The sequence below is a fragment of the Cyprinus carpio genome, chromosome A20 (genome assembly GCF_018340385.1).
Source record: "Cyprinus carpio isolate SPL01 chromosome A20, ASM1834038v1, whole genome shotgun sequence".
Lineage (NCBI taxonomy): Eukaryota > Metazoa > Chordata > Actinopteri > Cypriniformes > Cyprinidae > Cyprinus > Cyprinus carpio.
The window spans coordinates 5,330,465-5,352,947 of NC_056591.1; the positions used below are offsets into that span (position 1 = coordinate 5,330,465).

The 22,483-nt window shown below is 37.7% G+C and overlaps 1 protein-coding gene across 1 annotated transcript in view; it reads left to right on the plus strand.

Annotated features, from left to right (window-relative positions):
- The window catches only part of LOC109081289 (thyrotropin receptor-like), a 48,289-nt gene that overhangs the window by 19,523 nt on the left and 6,283 nt on the right, over positions 1–22,483 (plus strand). The window contains exons 4-7 of the mRNA XM_042777429.1: positions 13,996–14,070; positions 21,750–21,824; positions 21,910–21,987; positions 22,366–22,434. Coding sequence (XP_042633363.1) covers positions 13,996–14,070; positions 21,750–21,824; positions 21,910–21,987; positions 22,366–22,434 — 297 coding nt within the window. The remainder of the gene's footprint in view (positions 1–13,995; positions 14,071–21,749; positions 21,825–21,909; positions 21,988–22,365; positions 22,435–22,483) is intronic.

The window sequence follows — 22,483 nt, forward strand, 5'->3', positions numbered from 1 at the left end:
TTTTGTTCAGGTGACAAATTTGGATGGAAACAAGTAACCATAATTAATGGTTAATTGGTGATTACAATGATTACAAGTTTAATCTTGTTTAAAATTATGTAATTCTTTAAAATGAGCAGGCCTTTGAAATCACCAGAAGTCACACAGAACAGAACCAAACAAAATGTTATTATTTAAAGTAAATGAACCAACTGTGTTTAATAACATGAAAACAATATTGTTGATCATAAGTACAATAAAAACAACTGATTCTGTCAATTAAACATTAGTAGATAAGGATTTGTTAACATTTGTATGTATGTAAAGTTGTTCATAAGTAAATCATTTACATTTTAAATGCTGTCTATGCATCATTGTACATTTTAGGGTCTATGCAAACGTGCATGTGGGAGAATCGCATTTTGCATAACAAATACTCATGAGATCACATTTATCAAACAGCAGTCTTTATTTAACAGACACTCTCTTTTTAACCCTGAGGCCAGAAATATATTTTATGCAAAGTACATGAATGCAGCTGGATATATTTATTTTATATTCTCCAAAAAGTGTAAACACAACAGATGTGTTGATAAAATTATGGTAGCACTTTAGGGTCTTGGAAGTTTTTGGTGTTGGCGGACAGCGCTTCAGTGGTGGTCGTTCCTGTGTCGAGTGGGTTGTGCACTTCAGGCTGCACTACTATGGCAAGCTGTTTTGACTTTTTTTCATTCTCAGGATATGAATTCTTGGTATCAACAATTCAGTTTTCACTAGTTAAAAAGTTTATTCTTGATATCAGGAATTAGATTTCTACTAGTAACAGCTGCTATTTTTGATATCAGCAATTCAATTTCCACTAGTAACAATGTTAATTCTTGAGATCAACAATTCAGTTTTCACTAGTTAAAATGCTAATTCTTGATATCACGAATTAGATTTCTACTAGTAACAATATTTTTGATATCAGCAATTGTATTTTCACTGGTTAAATGTCACCATAGGCTGCCATTCAAATTTAATTATTGATATCAAGAATTACTTTCTTACTAGTTGAAATTCCAATTTCACATATTAGAAATACAATTCTTACTAGTAAAACCTTTATTTTTGATATCAGTAATCACATGGTAACTAGTACAGACGTCTATTCTTGATATCAACAATTTAATTCTTGATATCAACAATTTAACTGTCACTAGTGACAATGTTCATTTCTGATATCATGAATGTGATTGTAACTAGTAAGAAAGCCATTTTAGATATCAGAAATTACCCTCCCGATTGTTGATATCAGAAATACATTTTCAGAAATCAGAAATGAACATTGTCACTAGTGACAATTAAATTGTTGATATCAAGAATTAACATTTCAACTAGTGACAATGAATTCTTGATATCAAGAATTCACATTTTTACTAGTAAAAATCTCATTGTTGATATCAAAAATTATATTTCTACTAGTAAGAAATACAAAACTGATATGTGCATTTAGAATCCTAACTAGTAAGAAATGCATTTTGATATCTGTAATAGTTTTGGCACCTCTTTTAACATTTAAATATTTTTATTTTTTGTGTGAACAATTACATTTTCACTAGTTAAAATGCTAATTCTTGATATCAGGAATTACATTTCCACTAGTACCAACATGAATTATTGATATAAAAAATTACGTCATCACAAATATGTTTATCATATCAAAAATGAAATTACAACTAGTAATACACATACTTCTTGATATCTGTAACTTAATTCTTACATGTTAAAATTACATTTTCACTAGTAAAAACTGTTATTTAAGATATCATGAATTCCTTCATGATACATAAATGTTAATGGCAGATAGACGACAAGGTACAGAGCCCAAAAGAGAATGGGCACATTTGATTGCCCTCTCATGAAAATAAAATGCTCCTGTAGGCTATTTTTAATCATTATTTTGTTTTTATTTTGGCAGAGACTACTTACACTAACTCCACTTACCAATGTGTGGTAGTGTTACTCAACACTACAAAAAGACTTGAACAAACTATCAGATTCAGTGGTGCAGATGGTAGAGCACAAAGCAGTTGTCTTTTGACGCGACGGAGCCGGGTTTGATTCCACCTTCTGCCGAACAAGTTCTTCTCCCTTTTCTACATTCCGTATCACATCGGAAAGGCATATATATTCAATAAAAATGAACGAAATTATCAAAAAGTGGAAAATAACGTGGATATTGGCTAAGGTTAGGGCTAGTTGTAGGGGCAGCATCCATTTAAGAATTTTTAAATAAAAATTATAATTTACAGTCAATATGTTGTTATTGTAGCCTATATTGTTTTATAATGTAGCCTACTACAATAATGAGGTGCAGATATTGGCCACTAATTGCATCAAGTAGTACGAACAGCATCAAACTACTATTACTGTAAGAAAATACTCCTATTATTAAATAGTGTAAATAGAATCTATTGCTAATAAAATATGCTATTTTTACTTAGTGTAAAGAGAATTCATTGTATTCAAATAGCCCCTGCCAAAATCAAATTCTAAACTATCAGCCATTTTAACTGGAAGATGAAGGCTGTGATATTAATTTTATCCACTAGAGGGAGCCACATTATAAGGAATCGTCTAAGCCCTTTTCAGTTTTATTGAAAATAAATGCAATAAATGTGTATAACCATAGTAGTTTAATATTATTAGTGTGCATAGAAATATGTGAAATGCTTGTAGATCATTTACCCCAATAAAACGCACTTGATTAAATATACAGTATCGCACAGAAGTGAGTACACCCCTTGCATTTTTGTAAATATTTTATTATATCTTTTCATGTGACAACACTAAAGAAATGACACTTTGCTACAATGTAAAGTAGTGAGTGTACAGCTTGTATAACAGTGTAAATTTGCTGTCCCCTCAAAATATCTCAACACAAAGCCATTAATGTCTAAACCGCTGGCCACAAAAGTGAGTACACCCCTAAGTGAAAATGTCCAAATTGGGCCCAATTAGCCATTTTCTCTCCTTGGTGTCACATGACTCATTATTATTACAAGGTCTCAGGTGTAAATGGGGAGCAGGTGTGTTAAATTTGATGTTATTGCTCTCACTCTCTAATACTGGTCACTGGAAGTTCAACACAGCACCTCATGGCAAAGAACTCTCGGAGGATCTGAAAAAAAGAATTGTTGCTCTACATAAAGATGGCATAAGAAGATCGCCAAGACCCTGAAACTGAGCTACAGCATGGTGGCCAAGACCATACAGTGGTTTAACAGCACAGGTTCCACTCAGAACAGGCCTCGCCATGGACGACCAAATAGGTTGAGTGCACGTGTTCAGCTTCATATCCAGAGGTTGTGTTTGGGAAATAGACGTATGAGTGCTGCCAGCATTGCTGCAGAGGTTGAAGGTGTGGTGGGTCAGCCTGTCAGTGCTCAGACTGCATCAAATTGGTCTGCATGACTGTTGTCCCAGAAGGAAGCCTCTTCTAAAGGTGATGCACAAGAAAGCCCACAAACAGTTTGCTGAAGACAAGCAAACTAAGGACATGGATTACTGGAACCATGTCCTGTGGTCTGATGAGACCAAGATTCACTTATTTGGTTCAGATGGTGTCAAGCGTGTGTGGCGGCAACCAGGTGAGGAGTACAAAGACAAGTGTGTCTTGCCTACAGTCAAGCATGGTGGTGGGAGTGTCATGGTCTGGGGCTGCATGAGTGCTGCCGGCACTGGGGAGATACAGTTCATATCTTCACATACTGAAGCAGAGCATGATCCCCTCCCTTCGGAGACTGGGCCGCAGGGAAGTATTCCAACATGATAACGACCCCAAACACACCTTCAAGATGACCACTCCCTTGCTAAAGAAGCTGAGGGTAAAGGTGATGGATTGGTCATGCATGGGCATCCTCAAACGAAAGGTGGAGGAGCGCAAGGTCTCTAACATCTGGAAGAGGACTCCAGTGGCAACCTCTGAAGCTCTGGTGAATTCCATGCCCAAGAGGATTAAGGCAGTGCTGGAAAATAATGGTGGGCGAACAAAATATTGACATTTTGGGCCCAATTTGGACATTTTCACTTAGCGGTGTACTCACTTTTGTGGCCAGCGATTTAGACATTAAAATTATTTTGAGGGGACAGCAAATGTACACTTATATACAAGCTGTACACTCACTACATTAAACTGTAGCAAAGTGTAATTTCTTCAGTGTTGTCACATGAAAAGGTATAATAAAATATTTACAAAAATGTGAGGGGTGTACTCACTTCTGTGAGATACTGTATAGTGCTGTACTACAGGGATGGTTTTAGACCCTTTTAGATGGGCTTCAGCCACCCTATTTGTCGTCAAAGCCCCCTAAAACTGTAATCAGAATGATCAGATCAGAAGCTTCCTTGCTTCCTCATTCTTGCTTTTAAGGCAAGATCATGAGGTCTCAATGATTCTTGCTTTTAAGGGCAAGATGGCACGAATGAGGTCTCAATGTGGTATTCATGCGCCGTGATATCGTTACTGTGTACACACACTATTAATAAAATAAAGGAAAAACAGAGAAGCACTCACTGCTCTTAACTAAGCAACTTATGTAACTTTAATAGGTAATTGTGTATGTTTATTTCGTAATACAGTTTTCATAAGCACTGTAAAATACTGTTTATTTAAGAAATGTGTATCTTTGTATCTAATGGTCTCTCTGAGGGCTAAGCCCCCCTGAGGATGAAACCCTAGAACTGCCCCTACATTTACAATAAAGACACCATTTTATTTATCTCTTTTGAGATAACATATAGTCTCTGTTCCGTTTTATTTTGTGTTGTTTTACCAAAACAACACTCAATGTTGAAAGGGATAGTAGAGACAAGCACATTTCCAAAACAGAAAAAAATATTTATTAATTATTTAATGATACAATTGTTGTTAGGTCTTAAGTAAACACATTTATAGTTACAAACTTAAAACAACAATATAGCCTAATAAAATAACATAATAAGAATTATTATAATAACCTAATAATAATAATAATAAAAATAAGCAATGAACCAGATGGGCAAGATTACACAATTCTAATTAAAACGTTGTCCATTCTCCGAACCAACTACAACTGAGAGACTGTTTTTCATGACTTAACTTTCAGAAGAGTGTATCAGTGCAGTGCCATATTTAACGTAACATTGAAATGGTTGAGACAGACATGAGAAAGAGGTTCAATAGACTTTATCAAATATCCTGTCCACCGATACTTCAAAAACTGGACAACATGTTATATAAAAATAATGCCTATTAGGACACGTCTCATTCATTTGGCCTTAAAAAAGTGATATATTAAAAAAAAAAAAAAAAAAAAAGTCCTGTAAAACGTTTGTATGACGCATTATTATCTGTTATATTTTTCCTTCTGGTTGTATTTTTTATTGATTGTATTAGAAGAAAGTGTAATAAAACCAAAAATAAACACATGAAAAAATGACATGAAGTTATTTTTTATGTTAAAACTAAATTAATGCGTTGTTCATTTTTCCTTTAATTATCCAAAGGACTTGGTGGCCAATAAAAAGAAACAGCATAAAATTACTTTTTTTTTTTTTTTTTTTTTTTTTTTTGAATTAACAAAAAATAAAAAATAAAAATGAATCCAGCCATAATACAATTTTCACGTTTCTCTGACAAAACAAATAAATAAAGGAGGAGCCATTTCTGCACATGGATGTTCTTCCGCCATCTTTGGCCAATGCTGAGACTGAAACGAGGATTGTGGGAAAACCAGATCTCATTAATATTCATGATCTCATTACCATAGCTATTCTTACCTGTAAAAATGGCATTTCTACATATCTGTAAAATTATTTTTACTTGTTAAAATGTTATTTAAGATATCAGAAATTCTATTTTCACTAGTTGCAAGGGAAATTTCAGATATCAACTGCCTTTGTTGATATCAATAATTACTTTGTTACTAGTAAAAATGTGAATTCTTGATATCAAGAATTCAGTTGTTACTAGTTGAAATGTTCATTTCATAAATGTATTTCAACATGTTACATTTGTTATTTCTGATATCTGAAAATGCATTTCTGATATCAATATAATTTCTGATATCTAAAATTGGTTTCTTACTAGTAACAATCACATTCATGATATCAGAAATGAACATTGTCACTAGTGACAATTAAATTGTTGATATCAAGAATTCAATTGTTGATATCAAGAATAGACATCTGTACTAGTAACCAGAGGATTACTGATATCAAAAACAAAGGTTTTTACTAGTAAGAATTGTATTTCTGATATGTGAAATTGGAATTTCAACTAGTAAGAAATAAATTCTTGATATCAACAGTTGATTTTGAATGGCAGCCTATGGTGACATTTAACTAGAGAAAATACAATTACAGAAATCAAGTATTATCATTTTTACTAGTGAAAACTGAATTGTTGATATCAAGAATTAACATTGTTACTAGTGGAAATTGAATTGTTGATATCAAAAATTCTAATTGTTACTAGTAGAAATCCGATTCCTGATATCAAGAATTAACATTTTAACTAGTGAAAACTGAATTGCTGATATCAAGAATTCATATCCTGAGAATGAAAAAAAGTCAAAACGGCTTGCCTATTGCCATTCCCAGGATATAAATTATTGATATCAAGAATGATTTTTACTAGTTGAAATGTAATTCCTGATATCAAGAATAAGCATTTTATCTAGTGAAAATGTAATTACTGATATCTAACATTGTTACTAGTGGAAATGTAATTGCTGATATCAAAAATAGCAATTGTTACTAGTTGAAATGTAATTCCTGATATCAAGAATAAACATTTTAACTAGTGAAAATTGAATAGTTGATATCAAGAATTCATATCCTGAGAATGAAAAAAAGTCAAAACGGCTTGCCATAGCACTACCCCTGTTGTGCTGTAAGCAGCCATCTCCCCTGTGCACCTCAGCACATAAAAGAGCATTTCCCTGAAAGAGCAATTTCTCTAAAAGAGCTTACACGGGTGCGTCTTTGTAAAGACGACAGACTGTTTATTTAAAGATGCCATTTCACCCATGCGTTTCTGGATGCGGTCGGTACCTGGCGCCAGGTGATGGTCACGATTGCTGCCTCAGGTGTCTGGGCATTAAACACGCTGAGGTGGCGTTTGTGGATGAGTCATGTTCCCATTGCAGGGAAAAAAGAGTGCTTTCTTACCTCCAGGGGGGCATAGCTCTGTCGCCTCTGCTGGGTTAGTTTTACCACCACTGTAACCCTCAAACCACCCGTGCTACTGCCTGAAGTAGTCCTCGCTTGGCAGCCACCATATAAAATATAAAGAAAATATAAAATGATAAAATATGAAACAGTAATACTAATGGTGGGGAATTTTATCATGATTTATCATCAAACTGGTAATCGTTACATCCCTATGAAGGATGCGATAGAGCTGGTCCCTCCAACCGATATGAGGACGGGGTTTTTCAGCCCTTTCTTCATTGTACCCAAGAAAGGCGATGGGTTACAACATATCTTGGACCTGCGTGTCTTCACCGGTTACCGTTCAAGATGTTGACGCAAAAACGCATCTCCAGGCACGTCCGTCTCCAAGATTGGTTTGCAGCGATTGGCCTGAAGGACGTGTACTTTCATGTGTCGATCCTTCCACGCCACAGACCATTTCTGCAGTTTGGGCTCGAAGGACGGGCATATCAGTACAAGTGTCTCGCGGAGGGGGCTCTTGTTCCCCTCAGAGAGCAGGGTGTTCGCATCCTAAACTATCTCGACGATTGGCTTATACTAGCACAGTCTCGAGATCTTCTGGTCAACTGGGAAAAGAGCAAACTCTCCCCGATGCAGAAGATCTCTTTTCTCAGTATGGAGTTAGATTCGGTCGAACAGACAGCATGCCTCACAGAGGAATATGCGCGGTCAGTGCTGACCTGCTTGAATTCATTCCAACTATTTCAGAGGCTCCTGGGGCATATACCAGCTGCAGCAGCACTTATACCACTAGGGCTATTGCATATGAGACCGCTTCAGCACTGGCTTCATGGCCGAGTCCCGAGATGGGCGTGGCAGCACGGCACTCACCAAGTTACACCGGCCTGTCGCCAAACCTTCACCCTGTGGTCGGATCTTATGTTCCTCCAGGCAGGAGTGCCGACTTCAAAGAACTAGCGGCGACGAAAGCCGATGGTGTTGTCACCTCGCGTTGGCAGCGTTGGACCAAAAAGTTGCGCTGGAACACACCACACAGACTACTGCCAATGGCAAACTAACACGTGCGTTCTGCGCATGCATGAGAGGAACGCGCTGTTCATATCAGCAGTTATTAATAGTATATATTCGTCATTCAAAAGGAGAAACCGAAACAAAGATATACGAGATAAACGCAGATATAAGAAATGTAAACAAAGCAGTGCTTGCTTACCATTTTGAATATCAGTAACGTTAATAACTTTAATAATTTCAAGCGGCTCATGTTGTTATGAAAACATTCACGTATTAGAATGATTGGGAAAGATCACGTAACATTTAAACAGCCTTCTGTCTGTATACCGCCTTCCTTCACATGCTTGTTTTCATCACTTTTGCTTTAATTCTTTGCACTGACTCATTCGTTAAACTGAACATCCAGTCAGAGCTCTCCCTCGCGCTGACGGCCCGACGTCCCCAACTCCAATTCAACATGTTGAATCGGGCAAACTGCCGCCGATGTGAGCCCGACGAGAGCCGACGAGTGGAACACACCAAACAAAGTAGCCCGACCGTCGCTCGCCATTGGCCCGATGATGGCAAATGGCCGATCGTCGGCTTGGTGTCCCGGGCTTTACACAGATGCTTCCACCACTGGCTGGGGGGCCACATATAACGGGCATGCAGTGTCTGGGGTTTAGACCCATCCGCACTGGTATGTCACTTGCCTAGAGTTGACAGAGGGAACACTCGGCATGGACGAACCGGCACACAGCTGGCCGCGGGTCTCGCACAAGTATGTGTTTCCCCCAGTGAGCCTTCTCGCACAGACGCTGTGCAAGGTCAGGGAGGACGAGGAGCGGGTCCTGCTTGTGGCGCCGTATTGGCCCACTCTGACCTGGTTCCCCAAACTAATGATCCTTGTGACAGCCCCTCCCTGGCAGATTCCTCTGAGGAAGGACTACTTACTCAGAGACGGGGCACGCTGTGGCACCTGCATCCAGACCTCTGGAAACTTCATGTCTGGTACCTGGATGTGACATAGAGGTTCTTGGTGCCCTACCCCAAGAGGTAGTGGACACCATCACCTCGGCGAGAGCACTGTCTACAAGACACGCTTACGCTTTGAAGTGGAACCTGTTCATCGAGTGGTGTTCTTCTCGTCACTGAATTACTTTATTAACATTAACATAAACGCAAATATCCATTAAAGCTATTAAAGCAGCGAACAAATTTTCTTTTGCTCTTTTTGATTAACATTATTTACATAAGAAATGCACAGATTTGTTATACTGATGTAAATTTGATATTTTCTTTACTGTTTACGTTCACTTAAAACAACCGACTGTGCTTACATGGATACTTGTCAAGACAACCATTGGTATTCACCTGCTGTCTGAGAAGGCTAAGGCTATCTCTTTGTGCACTTCACATTTGTGGACGCGGTGCGCATAGAAACGGTTTATCACAGCATGTGAGTACTGCATTGAGATGTCTTGGGCTTAAATGCCTTAAAATTACTTTAGTGTTTAAACTGACAAGACTTAAAACATGTGAGAATGAAAAACTTTCTTGAGGAAACAGCACTGGCCTGATCGTTAAGGTAGTTTTTGGGGGCTAAGGTGACAGACAGGGGGCTGAAACCAAGCTAAAAAGGGTTTAGAACTGCCCCTGGTATAGCGTGCATAATTATACTGAAACATAAATATTTAACCAGTTTACCTGATTCAATGTGATGGCTGAGCGTGTTTCTAAGATAACAACATGCCAAACCATGGTTGGATTTCCGACACGGCTAACCATAAATCATCTTACACTGTCAGTAAGCGTGACTGATACTCGAGCCAACTCTGCTCTAACTGTCGACTAGCAGTGGAAGTCAGATTGCCCCCTAGTGGATGGCTAAAGATTTGCTAACTCATATGCATAAATCCTCAAGGGAATGTCTCTGAATTAACTGATGGTTGCACCCCCCTTGACAGGTGCTGGCACCCCCCTGGGGCCATTCAGATGCTCTATCGCATCTTTCATAGGGATGTAACGATTACCGGTTTGATGATAAATCATGATAAAATTCCCCATGGTTAGCATTACCGTTTCATATTTTAATTATCAAAATGCACGCATTTTGGGTTGACGATTCATGCCTAGAGATTGGGCCAGCTGACTCCCAGGTAATCCTGAGGCCCTGGTCCTATGTGCCCAAGGTTCTCACTACTCCCTTCAGGGATCAGGTGATGAGCTTACAAGTGCTGTCCCCAGAGGAAGCAGACCCAGCCCTAGCTCTGTTCTGTCCTGTCTGGGCCTTAAGATGTTTGTCCCATCCAAGCCATAGCTTTAGGACCTCAGACCAGCTCTTTGTCTGTTACGGAGGCCGGCAGAAGGGGAATGCCATCCCTAAGCAGAGGATGGCCCACTGGATTGTGGATGCCATCACCCAGGCTTATCAGGCACAGGGTGTGCCCTACCCGCTCAGGTTGAAAGCTCACTCTACTAGAAGTGCTGCATCCTCCTGGGTGTTGGCATGTGGCGCCTCGCTGACTGATATTTGTAGAGCTGCGGGCTGGGCGACCCCCAACACGTTCGCTAGATTCTATAGCTTTCATGTGGAGCCAGTATTCTCCTGTGTTCTCAACTTTTTGGACAGACAGAAACTGAACACAGACTGAATGTGAATATAAGTCTCTGTAAATCCACTCTCTGAAAGCAGGTTGCGCTTATGGAAAAGCTGAATTACAGCTGTTTCCTGTAAACTCCGTGGACAAAGCAGTGCTGCAATTAAGAATACTTCCTTTAGGTATTACATGGAGTGAAGATGAAAACAAAATGCCATCGAATCATTTCTGAAGACAGTCAGAACCTTCAGAGGTACATTCATATAATTAATTAATTAATTCATATATTAATTTGTATAATTCCCTTAGCACTCTTTTAAAACCTCCCAGCTTTTCCGCCCTGTTTTCACTCAAAACGAAACTACTCTGCATGCCGTGCACACGTGAAACTGTTACTGAAAACTGTGCTTAATGCTGGACAGTATTTATTTATCATGAGTTGTCAAATTGTGGTAATCTAATATGGTTTTAATGATAATTAAAATATGAAACGGTAATGCTAACCATGGGGAATTTTATCATGATTTATCATCAAACCGGTAATCGTTACATCCCTATGAAGGATGCGATAGAGCATCTGAATGGCCCCAGGGGGGTGCCAGCACCTGTCAAGGGGGGTGCAAGCATCAGTTAATTCAGAGACATTCCCTTGAGGATTTATGCATATGAGTTAGCAAATCTTTAGCCATACACTAGGGGGCAATCTGACTTCCACTGCTAGTCGACATTTAGAGAAGAGTTGGCTCGAGTATCAGTCACGCATATTGACAGTGTAAGATGATTTACGGTTAGCCGTGTCGAAATCCAACCACGGTTTGGCATGTTGTTATCTCAGAAACACGCTCAGCCATCACATTGAATCAGGTAAACTGGTTACATATTTATGTTTCAGTATAATTATGCACGCTATACCAGGGGCAGTTCTAAACCCTTTTTAGCTTGGTTTCAGCCCCCTGTCTGTCACCTTAGACCCCAAAAACTACCTTAACAATCAGGCCAGTGCTGTTTCCTCAAGAAAGTTTTTCATTCTCACATGTTTTAAGTCTTGTCAGTTTAAACACTAAAGTAATTTTAAACCATTTAAGCCCAAGACATCTCAATGCAGTACTCACGCGCTGTGATAAAGCGTTCTATGCACACCGCGTCCACACATGTGAAGTGCATAAAGAGATAGCCTTAGCCTTACAGGACAGCAGGTGAATACCAATGGTTGTCTTGACAAGTATCCATGTAAGCACAGTCGGTTGTTTTAAGTGAACGTAAACAGTAAAGAAAATATCAAATTTACAACAGTATAATAATCAAAAAGAGCAAAAGAAAATTTGTTCGCTGCTTTAATAGCTTTGATGGATATTTGCTTTATGTTAATAAAGTAATTCGGTGTGAATATGGGGGGGGGGTGCGTGAGTGAAATTAGACAAACTTGGGGGGGCGCATGTCCTAAAAGGTTGAAACCCCTGCTATAGATCATGTCTAGCTCCTCCGTCCCCTTGGCGGCCAGACGTCGCGGAACATCTGGCTTCATCACTCGATGAATGCTTGAGAACCGATAGAAGGCTGGGTTCCATATGTGAGAACTAAGTAGATCCCATATGTGTAAAGTCCACGGGATAGCCTCAGAGCCTGTGCTTCCCCGGTGGACTCCTGCCATTTCCATGAGGGTTTCAATCACCTCTAATCTTCCATATGCACCTAAACGGATGTTCATATGTGTATTTGCTTCCGAAACCTCCTTCAGGAAGGATGGGGCTTCCACATCGTCACTGTTCCAAGTGGAACATGTACGTTTTCCCAGTGTTATCTCACTGAGTGGGTAGTGCCACGACAACAGTGAATGGTCTTCTTGTTGTGAGCCCCAGCCTACACCAAAAAAGAGGCGCAAGCTGCTCGCACAGGACACTGGAAGGGGCTGCATCCATGGTGCTTTGGTAGGGAATACCAATTCGTCGGTCACCGACGTGACGTCGAGACTGTACCACTGCTGAGCGGCTGGGTCACTGGTTTGGCTCCTCAGCGAAAACCTGGTATAGATTACACCGGCTGCCTTTTGCTCAAGCTGTGATCAGCGGCAGCTGGATGCAATAATTGCATGCCAATGTGCATTGGCTCATTTAGTTACACTCGAAGTAGTGAGATCCTAATTCGTCGGTCACCGACGTGACGTCTCTGTTTCCTCCTTCAGGGAACCAGGGTTACATACGTAACCAAGACGTTCCCTATTTTAAAGTGTTGCCGAAATGACATACTTTAATTTTAACACACTGAGGAAAGTTAAGCAAAATAAACACAAGAACGACAAAAATGCATAGATGTAACAGAAGAAAACAAACTATAATTATTTTCATTAAATGTTTGCATTTCTAGGTGCATGATAGGACACTCCCCTGTTGTAGCCTGGTTTCTCCCAAGGTTTATTTCTCTCTCTCTCTCTCTCTCTCTCTCTCTCTCTCTCTCTCTCTCTCTCTCTCTCTCTCTCTTTCCTGCTACCACCACTTTGTTTTTGTTGTTTTTTTAATCTGGCTTACTCGCTTGGGGAATAAAAGCATTATATGTTGACGTGTGTTGACTTTGTAGCAGCTCCCTGTACTTAAGAGGTGGACATCTTAACTACTGTACCACAGAAGTAAAAGAATAAAATATTTACCATTGTGTAAGTCATTTTCAACCATAGTCTTTACCAATGTAATCATTTTCAATCACATAATGGAACAGCATCACAATATAGTAATTCTGCCTGAAACAGGAGATGTTACTTTTCAGTGCCCAAGCATCAGACTTTTTTAGATGTTTTATCTGCGACAACCAAACATATTTTCATTAATACCTTTTGAGATTTACTCTCAAAAACCAACCAAAATTTAACTGTTAATAGAACAATACCAGCATTGAATCCCTGATTAAATACACCCTGGTTTTAGTGACTTGTGTTCTTCCACTATACTTTTTTGTTGAGGTTTTCTCTTTGGCTGACAAAATTGAACAAGAGCAAATTAATTCAGAAATGTTATTCCATCATTTGCAAACATAATGTGAAATTAATTGTTACATTCAAGCATAATGTCCAGTTGAGATACTTTAGAATCCTATATCTTTTATTAAAGCACTTAAAAAATAACATTTTCAATTAATGTAATCTCTCTCTCTCTCTCTCTCTCTCTCTCTCTCTCTCTCTCTCTCTCTCTCTCTCACTCTCTCTCTCTCTCTCTCTTTCTCTTTCCCATTTCAGAGAAATAAGAAACACAAGAAATCTGACATTCATCCATCCAGAGGCTTTTAAGAATCTCCCTAAATTACAGTATTTGTGAGCAAAACACTGTCTACATACTTTATTTTTTTTGTCTTCAAAAGATTTGTCATGTTTTCCTGTTTTAAATATTTTATTAAGTTTTATGCCTAAAAAACATGCCTGAACATTTACACTAGCTAGTTTAACTAACTGTTTGCCTTAACCATAGTAGCATGGTGGAACCTCCGTCATTTGAAAAACTGTTTATATTGAAGTCATGTACATGTAGTGAAGTAATAACTTCGGTAACACTTTATTTTAAGAGCTAATTCTCACTATTAACTAGTTGCTTATTAGCATGCATGTTACATGATATATTGGCTGTTTATTAGTACTTATATAGCACATTTTAATGCCTTATTATGCAAAACCATATTTTAGATACCTTAATCCTACACCATCCCTAAACTTAACAATTACCTTACAATTAATAAGCAGCAAATTAGTGATTCAGGGAAAACTCTTTGTTCCCTATTCTGCTAATAAATGATTAGCGATCACAATTAATCTCACATTGTCATAGTTAATTTGCATGAAAGAACAAAAAGCTGTTCATTGTTAAATTGGCTTGAGAAAGCCAAATTACTGATCTACTATTTAAACTTATTATTATTATTATTCTGAGACAAAATTTGAACAAAAACTCCTCCTATAGCTTTCAAGCTACAACCACCAAACTTTGGTCAGACCTTCAGCCTGGTCTGACTCGGTATGCTATTTATTTTCTAACTGATCCAACTTATGGTTTATGTAAACCAGACTATCAAAACCACCTAAAATCTCACAGACTTTCATGAAAACTTTTATACAATGAGGCTTATGGTGTTATTAAGCTGTCTACTGTCATAACAAAGCTTAAAAACTCCATACTGAAAAAAAAAAAAAAAAAAAAAAAAAGGCTAAAACCAGCCTAAGCTGATTGGCTACTTTGGCTGGTCTCCCTGGTCTTAGCTGGTCAAGCTGTGAGACCTATTAAAAGACCAACCAGGCTTAACCTAGATATTTTCAACTTAAACCAGCTAAGACTAGGCAACCAGCCTAAGCTGGTTTTAGCTGGGTTTTTACTCAATCAACTGGGTTTAGCTGGTTTTGACTGTGTTAGCATTGAAACATGCAAACAACATGCTAGTAACTTGCTAATCATGCTAACAACATGCTAGTAACATGCTAATAATGCTAGAAACAATCTAGCAAACATGCTAGTAACATGCTAATCATGTTATAGACATGCTAGCAACATGCTAGTAACTTGCTAATCATGTTAACAACATACTAGTAACATGTTAAAAATAAGCTAGCAAACATGCCAGTAACTACATGCTAGCAAAATACTAGTAACATGATAATCATGCTAGAAACATTCTAGCAAGATGGTAGTGACTTGCTAATCATGTTAGCAACATGCTATTAACATGCTAACATTCCAGAAACATGCTAGCAACTTAATGTTAGTAACTTGCTAATCAAGCTAGTAACTTGCTAATCATGTTAGAATAATTCTAGCAACATGTTGTTAACATGCTAATCATGCTAGAATTATGCTAACAACATGCTAATAAGATGCTTACCATTATAGCAAAATGCTAGTAACTTGTTAATCATGTTAGCAACATGCTAGCATTATGCTAGGAACATGCTCATTATACTAGCAACATGCCTGTAACTTGCTTATTATGTTAACAACATGCTAGTAACTTCATAATAGTTAAAACATTGTAGTTACATGCTAAAAACCTGCTAGTTATTTGCTACTCATGGTAACACCATGCTATTAACATCCTAATAATGATAACAACATGCTAGTAACTTGCTATTAACTTGCTAATCATGTTAATAACATGCTAGTAACATGCTAATCATGCTAGAAATTTTTAGCAAGTTTAACAAGTTGCTAGCATGTTTCTAGCATGGTTAGCAAGTTACTAGCATGTTGTTGACATTTAACAACATTATAGGAATTGGCTAATCATATTAGAAACATGCTAGCAACTTGCAAAATATGTGAGAAGCATGCTAGCATTATGCTAGTAACTTGCTAATCATGTTGACAACATGCTAGTAACTTGCTAATCATACTAAAAACATGCTAGTGACATGATCGAAACATGCTAGTAACTTGTTACTCATGTTAACAAAATGGTAACACCATGCTTATGGCGTTATTTCCCTGTCAAATGTCGAGAGCGCATTATTGTAGCGCGAAAGTACATTAATATAATGTGCGAGCGCGAATCTCTCTGCTCACGCGCGGGAACTGGGCGTGCCCTCTCAGATACACGTTGCTCTTGTAAGAATTTTCTCTGGGCTCGCTCAGAGAGCATGCCTGCACTTAAAACGTGTTCAGTGCAATCGCGAATCTCTCCTCTTCGCTTAAAGTAAGCGTGTATGTGCTTAGACTGTGTCCTGTGCGTTTGCGCATGGCCAAGTACTCTTCTCTTCGATTTCTTTCTCTTTGCTCTTGGCATAAACGCGGTCAAAACGGCAACAACCAATCAGAAATAGGCTTCAACGACTGACCAATGAAAACGCGACATCGCTATCAGAATCTTATTGGTTGATGTGCATTTCGGCTCTTTTTCATGAGCCCGCTCGTTTGACTCAGCTCACTGGAAAGAGCCGGCTCTTTTGGCTCACAAACGGCTCTTTAAAAAACAATAATTTTAAAAAAAAAAAAAAAAAAAAAAAATTGACTGTGATAGGTGTGAAAACAATTCTAATTAAATTATTAAAATGAAGTCATACTCACAATGTCTCACAATTTCTTTAAAAATGCATTGATTTGTTATGAAAAAAGAATACTATTAAACATTTGCATTTAAATTACAACTTTTTTAATGTATAGAAACAACAACATTATAAAACAAATACAATCTGAATCTGAACAACATAATAGAACCCATATTAAAGAAAAATAAATAACTGAAAGGATTAAACTGGTCCCTTTTTTTTGGCATGTTATATAACCAGCATGAACTATCTCACTAGTTATGTTTTTGTATAACTAGCATGAACACACACACACACACACAATGCTGATCATATTTTTATTTTTATGAGAGATTTGCATTCAGAAATGCAAGCTGCCTTACATTCGAGGGGCTGATGCGGTTTCTTCTGCGAGTTTGACACTGTGTGTGTGGTTTGTGTGTGATGGATCGGCCCCTCCCTCATGCCATATAATTGGTTGACACCTCTTGTGTTGACAGGAACAGAATGTGAGGCTGATCAGACAGTCGAAACGAATATGTGCGCCTTTAGGCATATATAATATTTTTTTTTGTTCTTTGAATTAGTCAATTATTTTAAATAAAATAAAATGCATCCATTATTTCATTATTACATAATGATTTAATTTCTGTAGGCTATATTTTTTTTAAATAGAGTCGGCTCTTCAGATATGCGAGCCAGCTCCCGTCGTTCACCTACAAGAACCTACAAGGGCTCTTAAGAGTTTGCGAATGACCCATCATGGAATAAGTTCACTGAAGTTCAATCAAGACGAGCCGAGATGGATCCGCCGAATCGACGATCTCAGGTAACCAGTTTTATTTGTTTTTTTATGTTAAATATGTCAAATGTATCTTAGAAATGTCTGGCAAGAGGGCGATTGGATTATTTTACACATAAATTACCTAGACTGTCAACCACATTGTTCACACTACGTGCCATGTCCATTGAAGGTTAGATTTTTTTAGATAAAAAAAAATAATAATAATAAATAAAAACAGTGGGTGATTGATTATAACACTCAACGCTGCAATCCGCGATAAAGAAAATCCATTGCAGATTACACTTTTCATTAATTTCACATCACTTCACTTCACATCACTTCATTCGTAACATAATTTTACTGGGGCATTTTGCCCCCTTATCTTATTCCCCCGAAATATTTGTTCAGATTTGAATTTAGCAGTTGATCTCGCTAAGTACTTAATGTTTAATCACTGGTGTGATTGCAAGAGACAATGTGTTAATTATCAGACGTAAAAGATTATTTTTGCCTTTTGGAATCGGCTTTCAAATATATTTGGCTAAAAAAATCTCACTTTCAATGGGCATGGCACGTAGTGTGAACAATGTGGTTGACAGTCTAGGTAATTTATATGTTAAAATAATCCAATCGCCCTCTTCCCAGACAATTCTAAGATACATTTGACATATTTTAACATCAAAACAAATAAAACTGGTTACCTGAGATCGTCGATTCGGCGGATCCATCTCGGCTCATCTTGATTGAACTTCAGTGAACTTATTCCATGTGCGGTTCAATATCAACCAATAAGATTCCATGTACGATGTCGCGTTTTCATTGTTCAGTCGTTGAAGCCTATTTCTGATTGGTTGTTGCCGTTTTGACAGCGTTTATGCCAAGATCAAAGAGAAAGAAATCGAAGAGAAGAGTACTTGGCCATGCGCGAACGCACGGGACACAGTCTAAGCACATACACGCTTACTTTAAGCGAAGAGGAGAGATCCGCGATTGCACTGAACACGTTTTAAGTGCAGGCATGCTCTCTGAGCGAGCCCAGAGAAAATTCTTACAAGAGCAACGTGTATCTGAGAGCGCGCGCCCAGTTCCCGTGCGCGAGCAGAGAGAATCGCGCTCCGTACATTATATTCCGCGCGCGAGCAGAGAGATTCGCGCTCACACATTATATTAATGTACTTTCGCGCTACAATAATGCGCTCTCGACATTTGACAGGGAAATAACGCCATACATGCTAGTAATATGCTAATCATGTTAACAACATGTTAGTAACATGCTAATCATGTTAGAAACATGCTAGCAACTTGCTAATCATGTTAACAAAATGCTTACACCATCCTAATAACATGATAATCATGCTAGAATCATGCTAGCACCATGTTAGTAACTTGTTAATTATGCTAACAACATGCTAGTAACATGGTATTTGTGCTACAAACATGCTAGTAACTTGTTAATCATGCCAACAACATGTTGACAATGTTAGAAACATGCTAGTCATGCTAGAAACAGCCTAGCAAACACCCCAGATACCACATCAATACAAACTCTATAATTTTTTTCTGATAGGCTTTATTGCCTTGAAAACATTCAAACTTTAATCTTTAAAACTATTTTAACTTTTAAACTACTTCAAACTGAAAACTTTCAGACTGCAAGCTTTTAAAACTACTTCAAACTTTCTGGCTAGGCTTTTTTGAGCCAACTTAAAGTTTGTCTACAAACTTTACTCATCTAGTTTAATCTTGTTAACCTGCACATATACCTATGGGCACATATACATCTATATAGTATAAGTACAATATATATAGTTACATTTTACAAATACTTGCTCATCAATTATGTTTAATTTTAAATACAAAATACTGGTGTGAGAAATGTATTTATTTAAAATACAAGTAATTTGTAAGATTAAGAAAATACATTGCAAAAATACAAACAATATTTAAACCAATCATTTGAAGTGCAAGAGACAGTGGCATTACATTTAGCAATACTGGAGTGAGATTCACACATAAGAGAAAGAGAAGTGCTTTCCCCTCCTTGAATAACTTGTAAACAACATATTCTTTAACCCTAACACTAGATAATTATATATTATATTGATTAGATATTATATTGATCCAGATTTCTTCTAATTTCTTATGTTCATTTAAGACACAACCGACTGTTTTTACTTTGAAACTTCATGTTTCTTTATCACTCCTTTATCGTTTCTTAATCAGTGTGTCAAAAATTAACTGTATTGTCATACCGCCTTGTCCTACTCAAGAGGATGTCTCAAGCTATTTCACTGTCAACATTAAAGATTTCTAAATCTCCTAAAAATGCTGATATTTAGCTGTTAAAGGGCTCTATTTAGAATTCAGAAACCCTTGTTATTAGCGACACCGGTGGCCATTAAGTGAGCTGTGGCCAGCAATGTATTGCTTATGCTCTTGCAAACACTCCATAGTAATGCAAGCAAGTAACGGCAAGTGTGATTCACTGACATCTTGTCAACAGATGAGGTTCATTGAAATTACACTGTTATGATAGTTTCCCTTGGATCTTCCCAGCGAAACTGCCCTGAGTCCTTCACATAAAAATTAGTCTACAGGCTCTCATTTTTAAAGTTTTGTTAAAAATAAATGTTGTTGTTGTTGTTTGTTTGTTCTTTTTTTCCAATTGGAAGATGGAACCATGGATGGATTAAAAGGATATTTCACCTAAAAATGGAAATTCTGTCATCATTTATCATTAAAATTATGTTTCACACCCATAAGACCTTCGTTCCTCTTCCGAACTCAAATAAAGATATTTTTGATGAAATAAAAAAGCTTTCTGTCCCTCCATAGGCAGCAACCTAACTTACACATTCAGAGCCCAGAATAGTAGGAAAGACATTGTTAAACTTCTCCATCTGACTCCAGTGGTTTAACCTCAATTTTATTAAGCGACGTGAGTGCTTTGTTTGCACAAAAAAACATAATTTACGACTTTATTTATGAAAAATGAATCTGCATTGTGCATTCATTAGAGCATCATATTTGTGTTGTTTGCATGACAGAAGAGTCACGCGTCAACACAACTCAAATGAGTGAGTTCCCTAGAGTACCACGGCACATGTGTTTAGATAATATTTTCATTAATAAAGTGGTAAATTATGAAGCACTCATGTCGCTTCATACTTTATTTATGAAAAATGAATCTGCATTGTGCATTCATTAGAGCATCATCCTGCGCTTCTGGACCTTGAATGTATAAGTTTCATGGCTGACTTTAGAGGGACAGAAAGCTCTCATATTTCATAAAAAATATTTTCATTTATGTTCTGAAGATGAGCGAAGGTCTTGCAGGGATGGAATGAGACGAGAGTGAGTAATTTACAACTGAATTTTCATTTTTGGGTAAACTAACCCTTTAAGACCCTTTATGGATCCAACAGAATGTCATACGATTCACTTGCATCTAGCCAAAAACTGTGATAAGCTATATTTGGCAGTACTATTAACACAGGTGAAGAAAGATGTATTATATTATGTATTTGTAACAGTTCATAGGTCGGGAAGAAGGAGGCAGGAACCAGCGAACAGTGAAACATAATTTAATAACAAAATAAACAAAACTGAAAATAGCCCCTCACGGCAACTGCCACGCACAAACAGAACCAAAACAAAATAAACTCCAGGCCTGGTCCTCTCTCGTCTTGCACTGTCGTCACTCCTTTTTTCCTTCCGGAGATCCTCTATGGGACTCAAGACTGGTGAGTGGCGCAGGTGTCGTGCATTATCACTTACTCCACCGGCCTCGCTCCGTTCCCATGACTCTCGGCCCAACCCCACTCGTCACAGTATTATTAGACTGTATTGTAATATAGACTTTTTGCTTTAATTAATTCCTTGTGGGTTCACTCTTATGTCATATTTCAGGGTTCTCTTATGCATTTATGCACATGTACACTATATACTATATATACACAAAAATTAAAATCTATAGATTATATTACATATAGGTATAAAATGTACTACATGTTGTGCCCACGAGCATGGTCTAGGTAAGTAAAGCTATAACCAGTTAGGCAGCCCAGCAATAACATCAGGGCACTCAGTAGTAGGAACACTTACTAGCAACCAAAAGTGCAGTTACCTCTAGAAATAAAATCAGTGTCACTGTGGACACTGCGTAAGACGTCAAAATAATAACCAGGAGGTATTGTATTTTCAGAGGCTTATTCAACACGGGCCTCACCATCTTCCCTGTCCTGAACAATATCCAGGCTGATGACTCCTACTTTCTGCTGTGAGGAGTGTTCTAATGCAGCAGTTTTAATACAGATCTGTGTTTCTGAAGGTTTTCTTTTAATCTATTTATGCTCTCCCTGCAGAGAACTAAGTGATAATCCCTATATTCCTGAAATTCCAGCTAATGCTTTTCTTGGCATTACCAGTGATCTGCTGTCAGTGTAAGTCTTGTCATATTCCATGTCATACTAACAGAGAAGAATGAGTTTTGAGATGTCATTTGTCAATTTCCTTTTTTTCTTCTTTTTTTTTTTTTGTGGAGTGCAAAACTACTGTTACTTATAATTTCGGTATATTGAAAAGATTCTAGGGTTTGAATGAAAATTAACCCTTTTAGCACAGACTATTTGTAATTCTGTTCTAGTTCCCTGCTTCAATTATTTGCACTATACTGAGTTACTCAAGCATCTCTATCTCCTAGAGACGTTATTTAAACATCTACTCTGCTCTAAATTCTGAACTAGAAGTAGACACTGTTATTAGCAAGATATTCTTCAGGAGCAGGACATGACTGTTATTTTTTGCTTTTTATTCAACAGGAGGCTGTACAGCAATGGCTTTACGAAAGTCCAACATCATGCTTTCAATGGCACAAAGCTGGACTCAGTGTAAAGTTCTTTATAAAAGCTTGCAAAAGACATATAATTAAGTGCTAAA